At 37.9% G+C, this 19,708-nt stretch overlaps 1 protein-coding gene across 11 annotated transcripts in view; it reads left to right on the top strand.

The window, feature by feature from the left end:
• The window catches only part of arhgap12b (Rho GTPase activating protein 12b), a 50,495-nt gene extending 37,236 nt beyond the window's left edge, over positions 1-13,259 (top strand). For 3 of the 11 annotated variants that reach the window (XM_053684852.1, XM_053684843.1, XM_053684853.1), the window contains 17 exons: positions 1,331-1,471; positions 1,586-1,666; positions 2,683-2,805; positions 3,340-3,414; positions 3,922-3,993; positions 4,445-4,506; positions 5,064-5,145; positions 5,650-5,763; positions 6,702-6,803; positions 6,916-7,014; positions 7,248-7,350; positions 7,434-7,550; positions 7,724-7,822; positions 8,013-8,090; positions 8,358-8,492; positions 8,938-9,043; positions 11,502-13,259. In XM_053684852.1, coding sequence (XP_053540827.1) covers positions 1,331-1,471; positions 1,586-1,666; positions 2,683-2,805; positions 3,340-3,414; positions 3,922-3,993; positions 4,445-4,506; positions 5,064-5,145; positions 5,650-5,763; positions 6,702-6,803; positions 6,916-7,014; positions 7,248-7,350; positions 7,434-7,550; positions 7,724-7,822; positions 8,013-8,090; positions 8,358-8,492; positions 8,938-9,043; positions 11,502-11,676 — 1,764 coding nt within the window. In that variant the 3' untranslated portion in view covers positions 11,677-13,259. The remainder of the gene's footprint in view (positions 1-1,330; positions 1,472-1,585; positions 1,667-2,682; positions 2,806-3,339; positions 3,415-3,921; positions 3,994-4,444; positions 4,507-5,063; positions 5,146-5,649; positions 5,764-6,701; positions 6,804-6,915; positions 7,015-7,247; positions 7,351-7,433; positions 7,551-7,723; positions 7,823-8,012; positions 8,091-8,357; positions 8,493-8,937; positions 9,044-11,501) is intronic. The other 8 variants (XM_053684844.1, XM_053684845.1, XM_053684846.1 and 5 more) reach the window with 8 other exon arrangements.
• The last annotated feature ends 6,449 nt before the right edge of the window (positions 13,260-19,708 follow it).

The raw sequence follows: 19,708 nt of genomic DNA, 5'->3' as shown, positions 1-19,708 counted from the left end.
TGTCAGTGTCCTTATAACTCCATTACTGACTGCCCCATTACTAATTAATCTCTATTTTGTGCTACATTTTCTTCTTTTATTGCTGAACTGAATCTTAATCTGAATATGGTGCCACTCATGTTGCAGAGAAGTAGCTTAGCAAAACTAAATATTGTGGCTCATATTATGTATTGTGATATTTTTGTCCTGATTAATAGGAAAGATACGACTAACCTTATTGTGCAATTATGCAATCCTGCCATCTTATGGCAGAATGTGTAACAGCAGAACAGGTACTTGTAACTGAAGCCTCAGGCATAATTTAGGATTGTGTGAGCTTCACGTGTTTCTAGCTAATAATAGGTACCATTTGTAATATTTGATACAAAAGACATTTTAGTTATTTACACGTTACTAGATGTTGCTTTCTCACTTCATGTGTTTAATTATATAATCTCCTGAGTTTGTTAGAATGTGTTAAAGGATTTTCAATATAATCTGTTTACTGTGTGCATGGCATGTTTGATTAGCACAGATCATTTCAACATATTCCCCTATATCCCCTATAATAAAATCCGGTTTCTGGTCTTACTAGTGTGTAATTTTATGTAGCAGTGTTCGCCAGTTGCTGTGTTCGTTAACATACATTGTTTATTGGAACAAGGACCAAAATGTCCAAACAATAAAGTAACGTCAAAACATTTGATTGGTCTACAGGGTCTTATCACTTCTGATCTGAATATAATGATGAGGAGATTGAGGAAGACACACACACACAAAAAAAAATCTAAATCTCGCCAGGGAATGTGCCCTGCCAAGGCAAGCTGCAGATGTGGACAAAAATTATGAAGTATGGAAATTAAAATGACAAACTCAACGACAAATGTTATTGCTAGCAACTCAATCTACTACTTCAATTTAAAAAAACAAAAGGAAAGCCTGAGAAACCTGAATTGATTTTAAACAGTTAAATAAATCTACAAGAAATGCTTTAAGACAATCTCTCCTGTCTGTCTCCTCCTTGTTACATGGCCAGTTTGTAGTTTTATATTTGGATGTTAATATACTATATATTTTAAATTTTAGATTTTTTAGATTTTAACGACTGGTGCTTGTGAAGAAACAGGAAATGTGTGTCCATTCTTGTCCATTTTAATGACGCGTACAGTATAGAGAGGATGCAAATTAGGTTGAAAAAGAGAATTCGCTTCTGTATTTTCAAACACTCAGACCTGCTAGTACATACAAAGCTGCTATAGCTAGAACAGAAACATGAGTAACAGCATGCATTTTTAACTCAATTTAATATCTATATCTTGCCTTTTTTTCCCTTTCTCTCTCACTCTCTCAGCCGTTGTCGTCTGAAGAGAACTGTTTGAGCACGCACTCCAGTCAGTCAGACAGTCAGTATGGCTCGCCCCCTAGAGGCTGGTCTGAAGAACTGGATGAACATGGTCACACTCTTTATGTGTGCGAATATAATAATGAGAAGGTGCTGATCTACTGTTTTTAAGCTCTCAATCTGTGCAAATTATACATAAGTATTAAGTTATTATCCACTCTGACTGTGACTCACTCGGGCTGTCCTTTCTTCTGTATGTTGTAGTGGATAAAGCATGTGGATGAGCAGGGCAGGCCATACTATTACAGCGCTGATGGATCTCGCTCTGAATGGGAACTTCCTAAAGTAAGAAAACACACATACTGAGAACTGGGCAGGTACACTTTTGACCTGTCACTTTAATTTTGGGACTCTAGCAAGTAGACTGAGTCTATCCTCCTAACCGTAAAGGTACTGTTATTGTACTCCTCATATATGACCCACACAACCATTGCACAATTTGTGCTTCACTGACTGCTTATGCCATTGCACCGGACTCTGTTGATTTGATGTAATGGGTTCTGGGCTTATATATCAAACATTGATAAACACAGCTTAAGACTCTGGACCAGACCTTGAGTGTGAGCACATTCTCTCATACAGTTTCTACATTCTCCCACTCTTTAAGATTAAATTATAATTAACACATGACTACAGCGCTGTTGCTCACATACTGCTTTCTGTATCTTTTGTGCTTCTTTTTGCATCCACTAGAGGGCAGGCTAGAACCAAAACAGCCTGACTGTCAGGTTTCCATATTAGCCTTTAAAGGGTTAATGATTTCCAAACTAATGTTTGTAGATACATTTTTGTATATTTGAAACATTATACAGAGGTAGAAAAGCGCTGTTTTAAAAAAAAAAAAAATTAAAAAAATTAAAAAAAAAAAAACCTTCAAAACTAGGCTATTATGTACAAATCCAGGAGTTCAAAATTGGTATGTAGAATTGAATCTTAAGAAGGTTTTATGTGATAAATTGAAACACTAGATCCTTTGTAGGAAAATCAAGCTAAGAATGATACGATGTCAAAAATACAGAACTGGTTTAGAATAGGATATAAATTTTGAAAAATCTATAGTTTATTAAATTGGCTGCTGGCGTCGTGGCACATTATGTATGCTCCCCATGTTAAAGCCAATTTTTAAGGATAACCTGCTGAACAGCTGCAGTATACTTTATATGGGAAGCTGTCTTGTGTACATCTCTTGTTTACATGTACCAGTTAAAATCCAGTATAATGTTGGCTTGTTGCATATCGTTGCATAATATGCAGTGGCTGTAACAGTGTTGGGTTGGTTTTCTCTTTCTTTCTCCCTGCAGTACAGTCTCCCTTCTCCAGTCACCACTGAAGTTCCTAAAAGTCGCAGCTTGGAAAGGAAGCAGCCAGAGCCAATAGTCCTGACCAAATGGCGATATAGCACCTTTGTAGATCTCAGTGACAAGGTAGATACAAACTAAAGAGCACTTGGACATCTTGCATTTATTGAAGTGCTCTTGTATTACAAATCCTGTGCGACTGTTTTGAGAAGCACAACCATCTGACAGTATTTACACAGAAATATATTATTTTTTTTGTCAACATAATCCTTCACAACCACATGCCTCAGCATGTTTCAGATTGTCAGGGCTTTAAACTGCACACATCATACATGGAAATACACATGCAGTGTGTGTGTGAGTGTGTGTATATATAAAATATATATAACACGCACAACACTTAGATTTAAAAAAATATATTATTTCATTTTCACTGTGACATTTGAGTGATGTGTATGTTGAGGAGATCCAAGCTATTACTACACAGTTTGGGTAAGGTAGCATTGCATAGCACAGCAATAGTCTTTTTGTTTTGACTAAAATGTTGACACGTTATTAAGAACAGAGAATATGAGAGTGTTGAACATAAAACACTAAGAACAAAGTCACTTTGAGCACACAGTGGAGTCATGTACTGCACATTTATATTTTTTTTTTCAGCTGTCAGTCAAAAATAGGCGCTTCACCTTGGGACACGTCTCCAGAGGTTTTGGCCTATCGTTGTACAGATATGAAGTTAGTGCCCAATGCCTTCAAATGAGCTAGGACCAATCAGAGTTGACTCTCTCCCCTGATTTTTATCTTGCACAACAAAATTGCTTTTATGGGAATCGGTGAAGCAGAGCAAATTGATCAACAGCATTTCAGCACATGCTTGTGTGCATATTTGTGTGTGCATGTGTGTGTGTGTATGTTTGTGCGAGCTCGCTGCTTGATTAAAACTGAATCATGTAGATTGTACTAACCTGTGATGTAGCCTGAAGGTGTGTCTGTTCCTGCATGGCCACCTCATTACTGTTCTGAACAAAACTTTGCATTGACAACTGATTGATTTTTTCCTGAAATAAGGCAAAAATATGTAACAATCAATAACAATTGCCATCTGAGCCTGCTAGTGGTTTAGCTAAAAGGGAACATGACGAACCTTCAGATTGGCTCAAATTTCTTTGCACTCTTCCGTTCATCTTACTCCCTTTTCTGTGCAACTAACTTTGATCTTTATTTCATATTTTTGGTTTTTAGGAGTCTGGGACCAGCAAACATAACTCCCCCGACTCTGACTCCTGTCCTTCTTCACCTAAACACTCCTCTACAGTTAGTATACATGCTAATGCATGTGCATATATTTGTGTGTGTGTGTGTGTGCACGGGTGTGTTACTCTCTTAATCTGATTAACCTTAGTCTCACTTACCCTGTGTGTGTGTAAGAAAAGTAGATAGCTATTTGATGCACAATTTATAGAAAACCAAAAACCATTTTTATGTAACTATTGCAATTTGAACTGTTAATGACTTGTTTATACTTAATACACCATATAAGCCGAAATCACCATTAGCATTGGCAGGTACAGATGTAGAAGTGATCTGCTCATAGTTTGTGTATGAGTTCACCCCTCCTTCCTGAAGTTCTTGAATGATGATCACTTTTCTCAAGATCTATGATATGTAGTAATTCTAATGTTAGTAGATAAAGGATGTTTGTTTTTCTCTCTTGCTGCAAGTCGTTTAATTACCTCCTAATGACATTTTTGTTTTTCTACTGTAGCTGTCAGAAAAATGTGGAGTCCTCAATGTCACCAAGATCACTGAGCATGGAAAGAAAGTCAGGTACAGTATGCACCTGAATCAAAACGTATTCAAAGATCACATTGTATTTTCACTAATGCATGTGCCATGATTACTTAACTGTGCAAATACTGCTCATTAATGTGGAGCAAATTAGGCACTGAACTTCAGGAATCTTGGGTATTTCCTCATGACTAGTTTGAGTACATCTTTTCTTAATACCACGCTAAATGTGCCAGAAACAATTTCAGATTTCTAATACATTAACAATATCTTAAACAATTTCATCATTTCCAAATAAGTTTTAACTACCTACCTCAGTCAGAGTCTGCTGTCTTGGATACATTTTCCTGTTTGTATTTATAAACACACTCAGAAAATGACAAAGTATTGTAGAAAATTTAATACGACATAAAAAAGTGAAATGTCTATGGTCGACTACACCATCATCACTATTATGTGACAAAATAACACAAAATAGCTTCTTTAAAAAAAAATTGACATCGTCCCAGGGGTAGAGATAGTATATTTGTAATTATTGTACCATATGGAAAAGTGTAATTCTGCACTGTTGGTTCTGCTCTCCTCTTGCTGTATAGGAAGAACTGGACCTCGTCCTGGACGGTACTGCAGGGTTCCACGCTGCTCTTTGCTAAGGGTCAGAACAGTGCCACCAGCTGGGTGTGTATTCATTCCTGCTCTCCAAGCTCTTCTCTCGGCTCTCTAAACTAATTTTAAAGTGTCTTTTACTCTGACAGTGATATGGCTCTGTATTGTATCTTTGACTCCATACACATTAACCCCTTAAACTCCCAGGCTTACATGACTCGGTCTCATACCTACATACTTTTAATGTTAGTTTCATTGTAGTTGGTGAATTATTTCTAGAATTTACTGTGAGAGTAATATGTTTTAAGATGAATAGAGAATAAGCTAGGAGTTTAAGGGGTAAACCGATCTCAGTCTGCTCCATTTACCTCAGTCTTAAACTGGGTTGCATAAACTTTGCAGGCCAGGTGCGGCTTTTGTAATGCAGTTGAATTAGTGTTAAACTAGAATTAATTCATCTGGTGGCTTCCTCCTGAGTTTTTCATCTCCCCATTTTACCCTTCTCTGTGTGTGTTGTGATTTGTGAATCTGTTCTTACATTATCATTCCCGCTCTTCTCTTCTCTTCTCTTTAAAGTCCTACTATCGCAGTGGCTCATTCCCTGAGCTTCTCCTCTCGTTGCTAAGCAACTGGAAGCGTTCAGTTAAGCCCCGCCCTGCAGTCTCCTATAAACACTTTGGGCCTTATTCTGTATGTGTGTGTGCTTCTTTACACAGTCACCCCCTGAGCAGAGTTTAGGACAGTTTATTGTTCTCTAAAATTTGTTTCTTTTTTCTCAAATGTAACAAGTAGCATAAACATAGTATTAAAAATTTTTTATGTAATATGACTCGATCTATTTCTGCTATCTAAAGTATATATCATTTTAAAATAAAATCATTGATTAATCTCTTGTTAAATCTTGAAAACCTTCTAGTGCACCTCAATTAATATGCTGTTCTAAGAGCTGCTCATGTGGATCCTCCAGTACACACTGTCTTTGCATGTTTCCATTCTGTTTGTGTCATGCCTAATCTTCTACGCTCTGTTTTGCTTGCCTTTCACTCAGATTGTGAACTTAGATGTGTTATTGAAAGCATTTCTTCCTTTCAAGTAGGTTGCTACTGGAAATGCCTGAGAAGACCACACACTGGCATGTGTTTCATGTGAAACATGAACATGCATGAATCATATTGCATGTCAGTTTTGAGCCACCACGTTTTAAGTCTAGTTTAATGTTTGGATTGTGATTCAAGATGAAAGCCTGGCTTGTGGTTTGAAAAGATGAATAAACGGTGTGAATGTCTCTGCACATATAGCATTTAAACTAAATGTTCATGGTGTAAATGCACACTTGTGGGTGGTTGTAATTAGTGTAGAATTTTGTCTTAATTGTTATTTGTAAATAAATAAATAATAATAATATTAAAAACCTTCCCTTTAATTCAGAACTAACCTCTGACATCTAAAGCTTGTTGTAGCTGTGATCAATAACTTGGTTTAGCAGCACCCCATAACGAAACAATAACACTAATGATGAAGATATGTAACGTCTGATATCTCTTAAGACAAGGACTAATGATTTGTGGATAATACAGCATTTCCTAATGCACAATGTTTTTGTAATTTCCTATTAATGTTTTGAGAAGTTTGGAGGAAACCAGTCAAAGCCAGAATTTGCCGTGGACCTTCGTGGTGGGTCAGTGGAATGGGCGTCGAAAGAGAAGTCCAGCAAGAAGCATGTTATTGAGGTGAAATATGAATAAAATGGAATATTTCAAGTGCTATGTTCTGCAACTAAATGATTTCTAATGACCCTGAACTAATGATTTCTAATGACCCTGCTTGACTTTTTGACCCCAGCTAAAGACACGTCAGGGCACAGAGCTGCTGATCCAGTCAGAGATTGACAGCGTCATCACCGACTGGTACAGGGCTCTCACTGAGGTTATCAATACACACGTGAGTGCATTACATGTACACATTGATTAACTACGTATAATATATTGGAGTCTTATTCTGTGACTTGGGCTGTAGAGTTATGCTCTGTTAAATAGAAACATTGTACACTTCAGTTAATGTTGAAGATAATTCATGTATAATGCTCACATGCAAGCTCGGCAGTGCTCCAGTCTCTCGTTGCTGTCCTTCATTGTGTGTTTTGTGTTCTGTATTTTTGCGTGTATGTGTTATAGGCCTGGGAGTCAGATGAAGCTATCGAAGAGGACATGCCCGAGTCTCCTGGAACAGAGAAACAAGACAAAGAAAAGGAGCATAGGGATTTCAAAAAAAGTAAAGGTACAGAATAGCATGCACACACCTACAATGCACACAGACACATTTTGCTCTAACATGTATAATGTGTGTGTGTGTGTACATAGCATTGAAGAGTGCCACTATGGAATCAGCTGATCAGAAGAAGACCAGAGTCAAGCTTAAGAAATTCCTCACACGAAGACCAACCTTACAGGCTGTCAGAGACAAAGGCTACATTAAAGGTAATTCACACATGTGCACATTTCTTAATTGTTAACGCTTGCTTGTTGGCACTTGCTTTTATCCAGAGGGACTTGGAAGGAATGAGGCACACGAGCGAGTTTGCAACCTTGTTGGCTTTCAGTGGTTTCTTTCAGTCCCATGTTATATGTTCTGCCACATGCTTTGTTTTCAGATCAGGTGTTTGGGTGCAGTATGACCAGTCTTTGTTCCAGGGAGAACACCTCAGTACCCAACTTCGTCCGAATGTGTATTGAGCATGTGGAGAACACAGGTACACAGGAGCATGTTACTACATCTGATTGCTGTATTTATTTATTTATCTTTTTGGGGATTAATGTAATTTATAGGAAACTTTGTCCTGTTTATTAACGAATCATGTATTCATGAAATGCAATATGGAGCATGTTATGCTCTCTCTCTCTCTCTCTCTCTCTCTCTCCATTTTCTTTCTACATATACAGGCTTAAATGTTGATGGATTGTATAGAGTCAGTGGAAATCTGGCTGTCATTCAGAAACTGCGCTTTGCTGTCAATCATGGTATGGACTGTGTGTGTGTTTATGTAGCTATAGTACAAATGTGCTGTCAGTATATTCATGCATTTACAGTGTCTCTTTTTTTGTCCTCACCAAAAGTGCTGCCTACATATAGTCATGTGATTGGTTCTCAGATGCAATTAGTATTTGTATATTTTTTATGGACATCAATTTGTACAACAATATTTAGACTCTATCTCTAATTTATCATCTAATACCACAGTTACTCGGATGTAGATGAAGTCATGTGTCTGTCTGTGTGCATAACAGATGAGAAGGTGGATCTAGCAGACAGTAAATGGGAGGATATCCATGTGGTCACTGGTGCGCTGAAGATGTTTTTCCGGGAGCTTCCAGAACCCCTTTTCACTTATACCTCCTTCAATGACTTTGTTAATGCTATTAGTAAGTTCACTACTTTGTCTCTGTCTATAGAAATTGGTCCTATATCTACAATAGAATTCAAAATAACAGTAATAATGAGTGAACACTTGGAACCTTTCAGATTAAGGAAAAGCTACATTTAGATATTTTACATTTTACAAGTTAAATGAGCTCTCTGGTGATAATATTTTCAAGTTAAAATGTCAAACTGCTCATTATAGTGACTACTGATATATTTACTGTTCGCAAAGGATAATTTCTTAAATTATATTATATGTTTCACACCTTAAATGCTACTAGATTATATTAGAAATTTGCTCTTCAGTGCTGGTGTTTTCGTGTGTACCATTTGTAAATAATTGCATGGCCACAAGAGGGCGCCACAAACCATGCTTTGTCAGAAGTAATCAAAGGGTCAACACTAATGCGACTTTCATTTATTTTGATTATTTTTTCCCCTGAACAGAAAATTCAGACTACAAGCAGCGAGTTCAGGCCATAAAAGAGTTAATCAAGCAGCTGCCAAAGCCAAATCAGGAAACAATGCAAGTCCTATTCAGACACCTGAAAAGGTAACCTCCTGTATCTGATAACCTTTGGGGTTTAAAGTATTACTTTGGAGTGTAATGGATTTGCTCCTGTGGAATATAAGACTGGGAAAGGAGCAGTGTATTGATTTTAAGTGTGTGTATGTTCATATTCTTTAGAGGTGAGTAGGGTACGGCATGTGTTCTGTGCAAGCTGTCTGTATTGAGTTATCTCACTCCATTACTGAGACAGATCTGGACACTGGCCAACTCCATCATTATGGAAGAGACTGGGAGATGGCAGGAGGGAGGGAGATAGGTGATAGACCACATCCTCATGACACCATGATGGGATACTGGAATTATCAAAATGAAAGAGAGAGAGCGATTGGGAAATACAGTTAGGGGAGAGAAAGGTTGACTGGACTGATTAAACTACATAATGATTAACTGGCATGGTTAGTACTGCAGGTAGTGAAATGTCAAATGCGATATAGTCTCTGTGTGTGGGGTTATTACTTTAGTGTATTGCCTGTGTAATAATCCTACCTACTTTAATCTCTACCCCTATTTTGGGCCTCCCCATGCATATTTTTAAGTGTAGCTTAGATTGTCTTAAAATTTAATGATGCACTCTTACAGACTTGAATGCATTGCCATTTATACTATTATTTTAAAAAAGTGCACAGAATACACACTGCTTTACTACTCACTACCCTGCCACATTAGCATAAAGTGCTCTCGTATTCAATAGTCTGATATTTGTTTACGTTACTCTGGAACGTTGTTTGTGGATGTAAAGGTATTTTTACTCCACATTAACTGTATACAGCTAAGCCATTTTAGTAGGTCTGGACGGATGCTAGCACAGTGGTAATTATCAGGTGCACTTCTGAAGTCCCATAATGCACTGCAGTAAGTAGTATCCAAACAAGAGACACTAACTGCTGCATTTGAAGATAATACTTGAATACATGTAGTGAGAATGTGACCACAGGCACATTATATTGAGCAAATTGTACTATACAAAAGCTTATTGATTTTTAAGCTTAAAGCATATCATTTAGTAACTCTGTGAATCTAATAGGAAACCTGCATAATAAGAAGAGTAAAGAATGTAAGTCTAATGCCTACAGTGGGGGCTAGAAATTCAAGAGGACGTTAAGAGACAAATTGTCTGTGACATTGTCATTGGTGAAGTGCTCACATTGACCTGTAATTCACCTCTTCTACACCCATAAAATGGGTGCACACAGAACACACTACATGATATGAAGATGAGTGATACTATAGTATTCACTACTATACTGTAACTCTTTGTTAGGTTGCATGCAGTGTATTCTTTTTCTTTTTTTTTGTTAAGACATTTAATTTTATTTACCGTTTAAAAAATGTAGCTATATTATAAGGAGCAGTCTTGTTCTGATTCATGTTTATCCATGTAAAGGAATTCAGACTTTTAATGTATTATGTGGAAGAAGAGCCTGTCTTCTGGTGATTTTAGTACGATTATAAAATGCAATAAAACTATCTTGTTCATAACTGATTGAGTAATTATAATGTATCTGTTTAGCAAAAATAATCAAGGTTATCATTTTATTCGGCAGTTGCGCAACTGTATACAGGATCATTTTGCATGTGAGAGGTAACTGAGACTTATATGTGTACAAAGTAAAGTAGTGATAGAATGTGAGAGCATTTCTGTACACAAATACACTTCTTTGTATTGAGTCAAATCGGAGCAGTTAATAGGTTATCTCTTTCTGTTAATCGTGCCTGCGTTTATGTAGTGTTATGTAGAGAAATAAACAACGCTCTGCTCCTGTGAATCTGTCATTTTCATCTGCTTATTCAGTTAGAGGACGAGGCAGTAACTAACTGTGATGGCGGCCCAAAATTAAAACATGGTTTCGAAAACAGTGTTACAGAAAGGTCATAGAGCTTGCTATAATCTTGGAACAGGTTTATCACCTCCATTATTTTGATTGAGTGTCACTTAGAGCCACTCTAAACATCTTTTACACAGTGCTCTTGCTGTGGGCAGCTAGATGGAAAAGGTGAGTAAAAGATGGAGGTGTGCTAAAGGAGATGTAGTCGTTCATTATGATCACTACAGCCTGCTATCTCACTCTGAGTGAAGTTCTATGTTGAGACTGAGTTCAGATTTCATCGCCATATCAAACACTGACATTTGGCTCCATTTGCATTTAAATGACTCTTAGTCCAGTCTAACTGGAGATAGAGGTAGTGCTGGTTCATAAACATCATACTCTGACATTTTACTGCTGGAGAAATATTAAACCTGTACTTGTATGTTTACATTATAGTAAAAGGCATTCTGTTCTTCCTTGGGCTAGTGGTGTTTTTATTTGTTTGTTTATTTGTTTGTTTGTTTGTTAATCATAGTCTTCAATGTATTACTAATAAAACATGTTTGTTAATAAGAAATACTAATCTGCAATGAATGAACCATTATGAACCTGTCTCTCTGTCTTTCCATCAGAGTGATAGAACATGGAGAGGCGAACAGGATGACAACTCAGAGCGTGGCCATTGTGTTTGGCCCGACCCTCCTGCGACCTGAGACCGAGACAGGCAATATGGCCGTCCATATGGTCTACCAGAACCAGATTGTAGAACTGATCCTTCTGGAATATGACAACTTATTTGGCAGGTAGAGCCCCTGTGGACTGTACACTCATGCGCTTCTTCTCCGAAAATAATGCCAAACCATGACCACTGCAGAATCCATCATGTAAAAGCAAAGGCATGCTTCATTTGCTGTGGAACAGGCTTAATACTGAACATATAAAGAGAAGAATGTCTGCATTATAACATTGCTAAGTGGTTGAAATAAAAGAATATTAAAAGGTACTTCATGCACTTCCTGCTTTTGGACTTTTGAAGTTGTGCAGCTGTTTCCCTGGTTTATTATTCCTGAAAAGGAGCTGCTACTCCTGATTGAGAATAAGCTGGATGGACTTGTTAACTTGTTTGGCACAGTAGATCATCCTCCAATTTTGCTCTAACTGGATATTACACAAGTATCTGTACCAGTATGGCTGTCTCTGAGGAATCTGCTGTGGGCTGAGCATGGAACATGAGAATATTTCAAGTGTATGTATATAATGAATACTGAAGTAAACCTGAAACTGGACTGGAGTTTCATTTCTTCCGGTTTTGGGCAAATCTGCACTTCTGAACATTTTTCTTGAAATAACATGAAAATGGAAAAGCATTATGAAAACCAGTATTGTTTCTCAACAGTTAATCTGTAGAGTGAAAGTGAGCCATTATTCTATATAAATATGAGTAATGGCTTGATGACAGTATTACACATTACAAACGTGGACCCTTGGGAAGGATTTACATGGCTTACTAGACTTGTTTTCCTCTGGCTCTGCTTACTGAGCTTATACTGTCTGCCATTTTGACTGCAATCCCTCAGTCTCATTCTTTGATGGAACTGGAAAGATCTGCTTCCTCTCTCCACAACTTACTACCGGATTACTGACCTGTTCATCTCATTGTGACAGCATCTCATCCAATAGGATCACTAAAGGCTCTGTGAGCTCTGAGGAACTCTGATCAAATAACTGGACTGTAGTAATATTAGGACATGGAAGTGGAACCATAGTCAAGGGTTGTTCTCTGTTAAAGAAGGAAGAACATACACCGGTTGACATGATTTAAATTTGGCTAGGTTGGTCTTACTTTCCTTATTACATCCCTCTAGCTTTTATTTAATTTTTTTCTAATTCTTCCCCCTTACACGTCTCTCCCCCTACTTTCCTACTCCTGCGTTACTGGAATTTGAAAGTGGAGATGTTTGCGTTTAGTCCTGATGCTCCTGTTTCAGATCAATAGATCTACCCCAACTACTTTTCTCTCTGTACATCTCTACATCAATATGAACAGGAATAAAAAGGCAGGATTGTACAGGAAATAGTGTTTATGGTGTGGTCATGCTGCACATGCTTTGTTCAGGTACACATTATGAAAAGCCTTTTTATACTGGAGTTCCAAAATATATGTACAGATTATGGTTAAAAGATTTTGAAATCTTTTGAAGTGTGAAAGATTTCCCTAATATTGTATAATAAATATTAAGAGTAATAAATATGAGATATTAATTGTTTCAGATGAAGGGTTGTATTGCAATGCATTGTGAACAGCACATTTGAATGTAATTGTGAGACTAACTACTGTTTCTGACATTGACATGTCTAATCCTAATTAAAAAGAAATCACATGCAAACTATATCGTTGTTCTTGTGTTTTCTTCACCCTTGTTCAGTATATGCATGGTCTTACTTGCTGTTTAATTTTTTTTATTAAGCCCCTACATTTTTATTTATTTTATTTTTTTAAGTGCATTTTTGAAAATCTCCATTATGGCCAGTGAATAAAACATCATTTTTCACAGACTATTTTCCACAAACTATAATTATTAGGGCTATCATTTGTTTTTCCGAGTGAGATTTTATATAGTTTTCGCTCAGTTTTTTTTTTTTCGTGTTTTCAGTAGGAGCCTGCCTGGCTTGGACAAATACAGGGTAAGTATAAAATCACTGGCCTTGCTGAGACCACAACCTGTGTATAGCAGAGGGGAGGGGATCAGAATTTCCAAATGAGAAAACAATTAGCTCATATCCATAATTCAGAGCTCTGACCACAGGTTTGAGCAGCTAGAGTGTCAGTGGGGTGTGACGTGCACTCCATATTCTTCTTTGGATTTCAAGGCAGAAAAGCTCCCAGTCTCTCAGGTCCATGGAGGCCAAAGTGTGGGGAGGTAATTTGAGCTCACCATTATGAGCCATAAAACATTCATCACCTTGGTGCTCTGTCATTTTCAGACTTTCCCCTACAATGTTCCTCCAGCACTCAAACAGTTCTAATTCATGGCCTCTGCACCCACTAACATAAAGCTCATAGCCACATGGCTTAAAATAGGTGTGTGCATGCTGTTCCAGTCCTACGCACACACACATCTTGGCCGTAAGCTTGTGGTTTTAAAATCGCAGAGATAAGTTTTAATCCCTCTTTGATCAGAGCCTTTGTTGTCTCACGAGTAGTTTCTGTATTTCCTGTGTAGAAGCCACACCTAATGTGAGTAATTGGATTCAATGGGAAACATGTGGAAACGGTTAGATCCATTTCAGCTGTGTCCATGGAGACTGTAGTATTGTTGAAAGGCTAAGTTCTTTAAAAGATAAAGTAGTGCGAAATGTATAGCTAAAGACAACATTTAACCCAAATGCTTACCTCATTTGTCTTTGGCAGTCCCAGCAAAATGAAGCATCAAGAATCATTTGCATGTAGAGTGTGCACACAGGGCTAGTGCAGAATTTTATTTGACAAGGTAACTACTTGTATGGATGTTTATATGAATGTAAATAGATTTAGTTGACTATAATTCTTTAGTCGATCTGTCTTCCTGACACTTATTAGTTTCCCACCAGTAAGAATTTATATTTGACTTTAGCCATAGTAAGGGAACAGGTCCTCTAGCACACTGAAGCCTGTGTGAGCACTTGTGTATTTCTTTTTTTGTTAGTGTAATGCATATGAATGCACTAATATTTGCAGTAAATTAGGAAGATGTAAGGTGTTGGTACGCCTGTCAGATTTTTACTGCAGGAATTGATTGATTTTACTGTGCTTACATACATATCCGCATTATTTATTTCTCTACACAGCCCAGGATATATTCAAATCATTACTAATAATATATTCCAGCCATTCCCCAGTAAAGATATTGCTCAGTCTGTCTAAGTGTTTGGTTCGAATAATTTTGCATAAGCCTGCTTTAAAATCACATTTTTGTGCTTCCCGAATGACATAATCATGTATTTTAAATGTCATGGGCTGTGCTTCAGTATTAATGAAGTTCTCATGGCTGGACTTGATGTCTCTTTGCTTTGGAAAATCCAATGCATTTTAAACAGACATTTTATTTTGGATTTACATAAGGTAATTGCAGAATGCTGGAAATTCCAGGTTGGTATATCTAAACAACCTGATACCACCCCACAACACACACATGCAAATTCATGTCCCTTCATTCGCTAATACAATCATCCCCATTAAGTGGGCAATAAATACAAAGCCCCCTGTATTGAGCAGGACAGATAATGAACCCTGTCTGCATGTCTGTTTAGTGGCTGAGGGCTGCTCTCTGATTGGCTTAGCCATGCGACATTACTTGAGCCATCATTAAAGGGTCTATAAACTGTGCTTGAAGCAACACCTGAAACCGCCCAGAGGAAAAGCACATGTGATTTTTAACACACAGCTCTCTCCTCACACTCTTCTGGTTTGGAATGCTACTACCTACTAATTTGGCTTGAGCTACTAATGTGCTCCTGACGACCATGTGGTGGGTCTCTCTTCCTTTCTGATGAGTCCTCTTCAGGCCACAGCAATGGAGCTGGTCCTAGTCAGCAGCTTATTAGGATGTGGAGTCAATAACAGAGCCTGTGCTACCCTCAGAGACTTAATGATACGTGTTTCAACATCTAACCTCCTTATTAGTGCTACTAAGTGACGATCACACTTATAAATAGCTCCATGTGCTTCTTAATTACAGCCTGTGAAATCATAGGGTTGTTGGTGTGTTGTGTGTGTGTGTGAGCGCACACTTTTGCATGATAAATGAGGGGTGTTTGTGCTGGTATTATGACTGCGTTTCCCTAGAGTTTACTTTACACTCTTGCCCACCCAGACACATCTCTCGCACATGTGCACTCGAGCCTAATTGTTGAGGTGATTTATGGCGGGTACTCAAGCAGGCGCATTGCTAACTGAAGCTGCTCCACTGTGGATATGAGAAATGTGTTTCAAGGTGAAAATCAATCAGGGCATCTTGTGCAGATACACACGGTATCCTCTTATGAACTTTTACTCCCGAAAGCATTTTTAGGTTGGAAGGAACACTGTAAGACATGGTCAATTGTATTTGTATTCAGGCTTCTCACAGATTATTGACTGTTTGTAATATTAAGGGAGTACTCCAGTGTTCTCCAAATTAATGTGCATCTGAAGTGTATGTATTATTATGACGAATAAGAACTCCAACACGTTTCCGGTTTCTGACAAAACAGTGAAAAACCTGTGAGAAACTCACTCATATTGGAACTATAAACTCGATAATTGGAACTCTATATCTGTGCATTACATCTTTGCAGAGATGTATGTGGTTTGTATGTGGTCAGTTTTGTCTTATGGGACAAAACCTTCAGATAAAAAAAAAAAAAAAAAAAACCCTAAATAATAATAATGGAATAAAAAGTTTTCTGTATTGCTTCTGGCAGTACAGACAGTGATGCAGTGAGTACTGTTGCTCTCAGGTCGTGAGTTCGATCCTTAGCTCAGGTTACTGCCTGTGACAAGTTTTGCGTGTTCTCCACATCTGTTTTCTCCGAGTTCTCTGGTTTCAGCACACAAACACATTTTGCTACGCAAGTAAGTGGATTGGCTAGTCTAAATTGACCCTAGTTGTGAATGAGGCTCCAAATCCACTGCGACCCTGCACAGGCTAAAAAGCTTACCGAAGATGAATGATTGTAAATTTGTGTAAATCTACATATAGTCGAACAAGTGTAGTTTTGATTTGCTTTGTATTATAAGTGATATTTGGTTAGCAGCTTAAACTTGGTTTGACTAGACCAGGGGTTTTCAAAGTGGGAGCCGAAACAATTTGGTGTGGAAAAATAAATTCTCACTCTCAGACAACCACACACACACACACACACACACACACACACACACACACACACACACACAATCAATTCCTAATATAATGTAATGTAAAGATGTAAGATGTAATTATTAATAAAAAAATAATAAAAAAAGGGGGATATATTCAGAATTCTGTATTTTTAATGTGTTTTAAAGACGTCTTGCAAAAGGGGGGCCTCGGTCAAATGTTAATGCCATTGCGGGGGCCTTGCCCTGGAAAAGTTTGGGAACCACTGGACTAGACTGTCTGCCCCTTTAACAGATTTGCTGATTTTCCCCTTGTTTTCATTAACAAAACTTTTACATTGCATCAAATCAATCTCACCAGATTGCAGCTAAAACATGTGGTATTATAAGAAATCTACATTAAAAGTGTTAAAATGTTCATAAAATAAAACACTACTCTGTGTACCCAGTAGCCAAATGTCCTATATGATTAAAAAGGTCTAGATGAGTAGCTTATGCTTGGCCCAACACCAATGCAAGGCATTTTTTAGATTTATAGCAATCAACAAATAACAAGGTATCCTCATGGGATTATTAAATGGGACAAACTACCATCTAGGTTACAAACATGTCACCTTTCTGGGATTGTGGCATGTGATCTAAAGGTCCACTGTGGGGCTGAGGTCAGAGGTTTGTCAATATGCAGAAGTCACTGATCTAGCGAAACGGGATTGTGTGCACCAAATCCCGCAGTGCGCACTTGGACAGTGAGTGTCTTGCTGCTCAGACAAGTGATGTGAGCCATGTGTTTAGTGTCCTGATGCTGAGGATACTACACTCACATGAACACCAAATTAGTTGTAAAGATTTAAATACAACATGCCTTATGTTTTTAGGTACGTCACTCAGACGGAAATAGCTTTAAAATATCATTAATGGTTTATACTGTTGTTTTGTCAGTACAGAGATTTCTTGTCTGTGGTACTTGCACATACGCTGCACATGTATTGTTTAGAGATTAGGTTGTAAAATGCTAGAGCATGCCTTTAAATCCAGTTCGTCTCCTGACTGTGCTGAAAATTAATCCTAGTCCTCCACTGAGCATGGAACCGGCTTAGCACTTGATTCAAATTGTTAGCACATGATTTTAAAATTTTGACACCTTATTTATTTATTTATTTATTTATTTATTTATTTATTTTTTAGAATTTAAAGGAAATATTTTTATAAACCTGCAATGCTATGTGCCTTCAGAGTGTTATACAGTAATAGCCATGCTTTCTGTCTTTTCCCTTTTGACAGAATCATAATCCATACAGTCAGCTCGGTAGTTTGTTTTTTTGTTTGTTTGTTTTTTTTCTATAGATGATCCCCTTTTAACTACTTCTCATTTTTCAATTTTTTTTTTCTTTTTTTCTCATTGTATGACAGGCTTTACTAACACAGAATAATCTGTCTTTATGGTCTTTCCTGCTAAACCCCTGCTCAATTGCATGAACATGCACTTGTAATTCAGTATTTAACATAAGTACACTGTACTTCCAGATACACCCCATACCCCCACCTTTATCTCTCGCTCTCCCAGTGCTCTAATGAGGTTAGAGAGGGCGGAGGGAGAGACTGAAGTAGATTAGTGTTGAGGTGATGGACGCTGGCAGCAGGAAGAGTGAGTGATTCTTCCCGTGCCCATGCTTCAGGAGGGGTCGGCTGGGATAAACTCCCCCTGCCCCTTAGGTGGAGCTCTAATTGATTTTTCTACCCTGTGCCATCTGGCTCTAAGCGCAGCAGGAAGGAGGAGGAAGAAAGAGAACCTCTGAAAATCGAGTTGCTGATTGACTCAGATCCAGAGCATTGTTCAGGCAGCAGTTGGATGACTCGAGTGTTAATGTACACTGGAGGTAAAAGGTCAACATGTGTCTGAAAAACAATACTTCTTAAATGTGCCAAAGTTTGAAATGGGGAGTTCGTGAATAAAGGGCAGGGTACAGTAGAGAGGAGAGAACATGAGTGATGAAATAGTATAGCGCACAAGAGAAGGAGAAATGATGAAGTAAAGAAGTTTGTAATTTTTAGAGGCCTCTGTTTACCAGCGAAGTGGATTGCAATTGCCCTACTCGCTCTGTAACTGCTATATGTATGTCATACGAGTCGCATTTTAAGGAAAAAAGGGCAGAACTGAGAAACTATGTGTCGGCTGAGACAATTTCTGAGTCATGATTTCTAAACCAAAGTCTGAAATGAACAAACTAGTGAGATTCATGGCATTGCAGCACTGTATCCCCCTACCCCCCCTAGCCCCACCCATATATCTCTGATCTGATGATTCTGCAGGTCAAGAAACTTTCAGACATTACAAGCTCTACCTCTCACTTTCATCAGTGTAGCATGTTTTCCTACAGCTATGCAGGCACAGTATACACTCATACTGCAGTGTTCTGGTGTGTCTAATCATCATGTGCTAATGGGATTCATGCAGTATGTGTTGTGTCCAGTAAGTGGTCTGATGAAAGCTTGATTGACTACGTCAGGCCATGTGTTTCAGTATGAGACATCGCATTACAGTGTTTAAGGCACTGCCGGGAAGGGTGTAGTATCTTGAAATATACCTGAGACAAATTGAATTTCTAGCTTGATTGAATTAGATATGGGAGACAGAAGGAGAAAGAAGGGTTAGAAAGAAAGAAAGATGGAGTGAGCTCTGAATTGTCCTTGAATGGCAGGAGAACTAAAAGTAGTGAGCTGAAATATTAAAAAGAAAACAAAGTGGTTGAAAGATTGCGGTCATGACCAGATTATCAGTCTTCTTCGTCTTCTTCTTCTTACTATTACTATACTTTTTGTTTTATGATTGTGTTCACAATTATGCTTTACATATAAAGGGATATTTATTAATAGTTTCACTATACATCAATGAATATTACAGATTATGAATTATAAATCCTTATAACCTGAAATAACTAGGAGCAGGCTCGATTGAAATAAGTACTTTTTTGTTTTAAACTGGAGGTCTGTTTCAGATGAGGA

Source organism: Ictalurus punctatus, chromosome 13 (assembly GCF_001660625.3).
Source record: "Ictalurus punctatus breed USDA103 chromosome 13, Coco_2.0, whole genome shotgun sequence".
Classification (NCBI taxonomy): Eukaryota; Metazoa; Chordata; class Actinopteri; order Siluriformes; family Ictaluridae; genus Ictalurus; species Ictalurus punctatus.
Note: the sequence above shows the minus strand (reverse complement) of the source record. Positions and strands in the feature narration are given on the sequence as shown.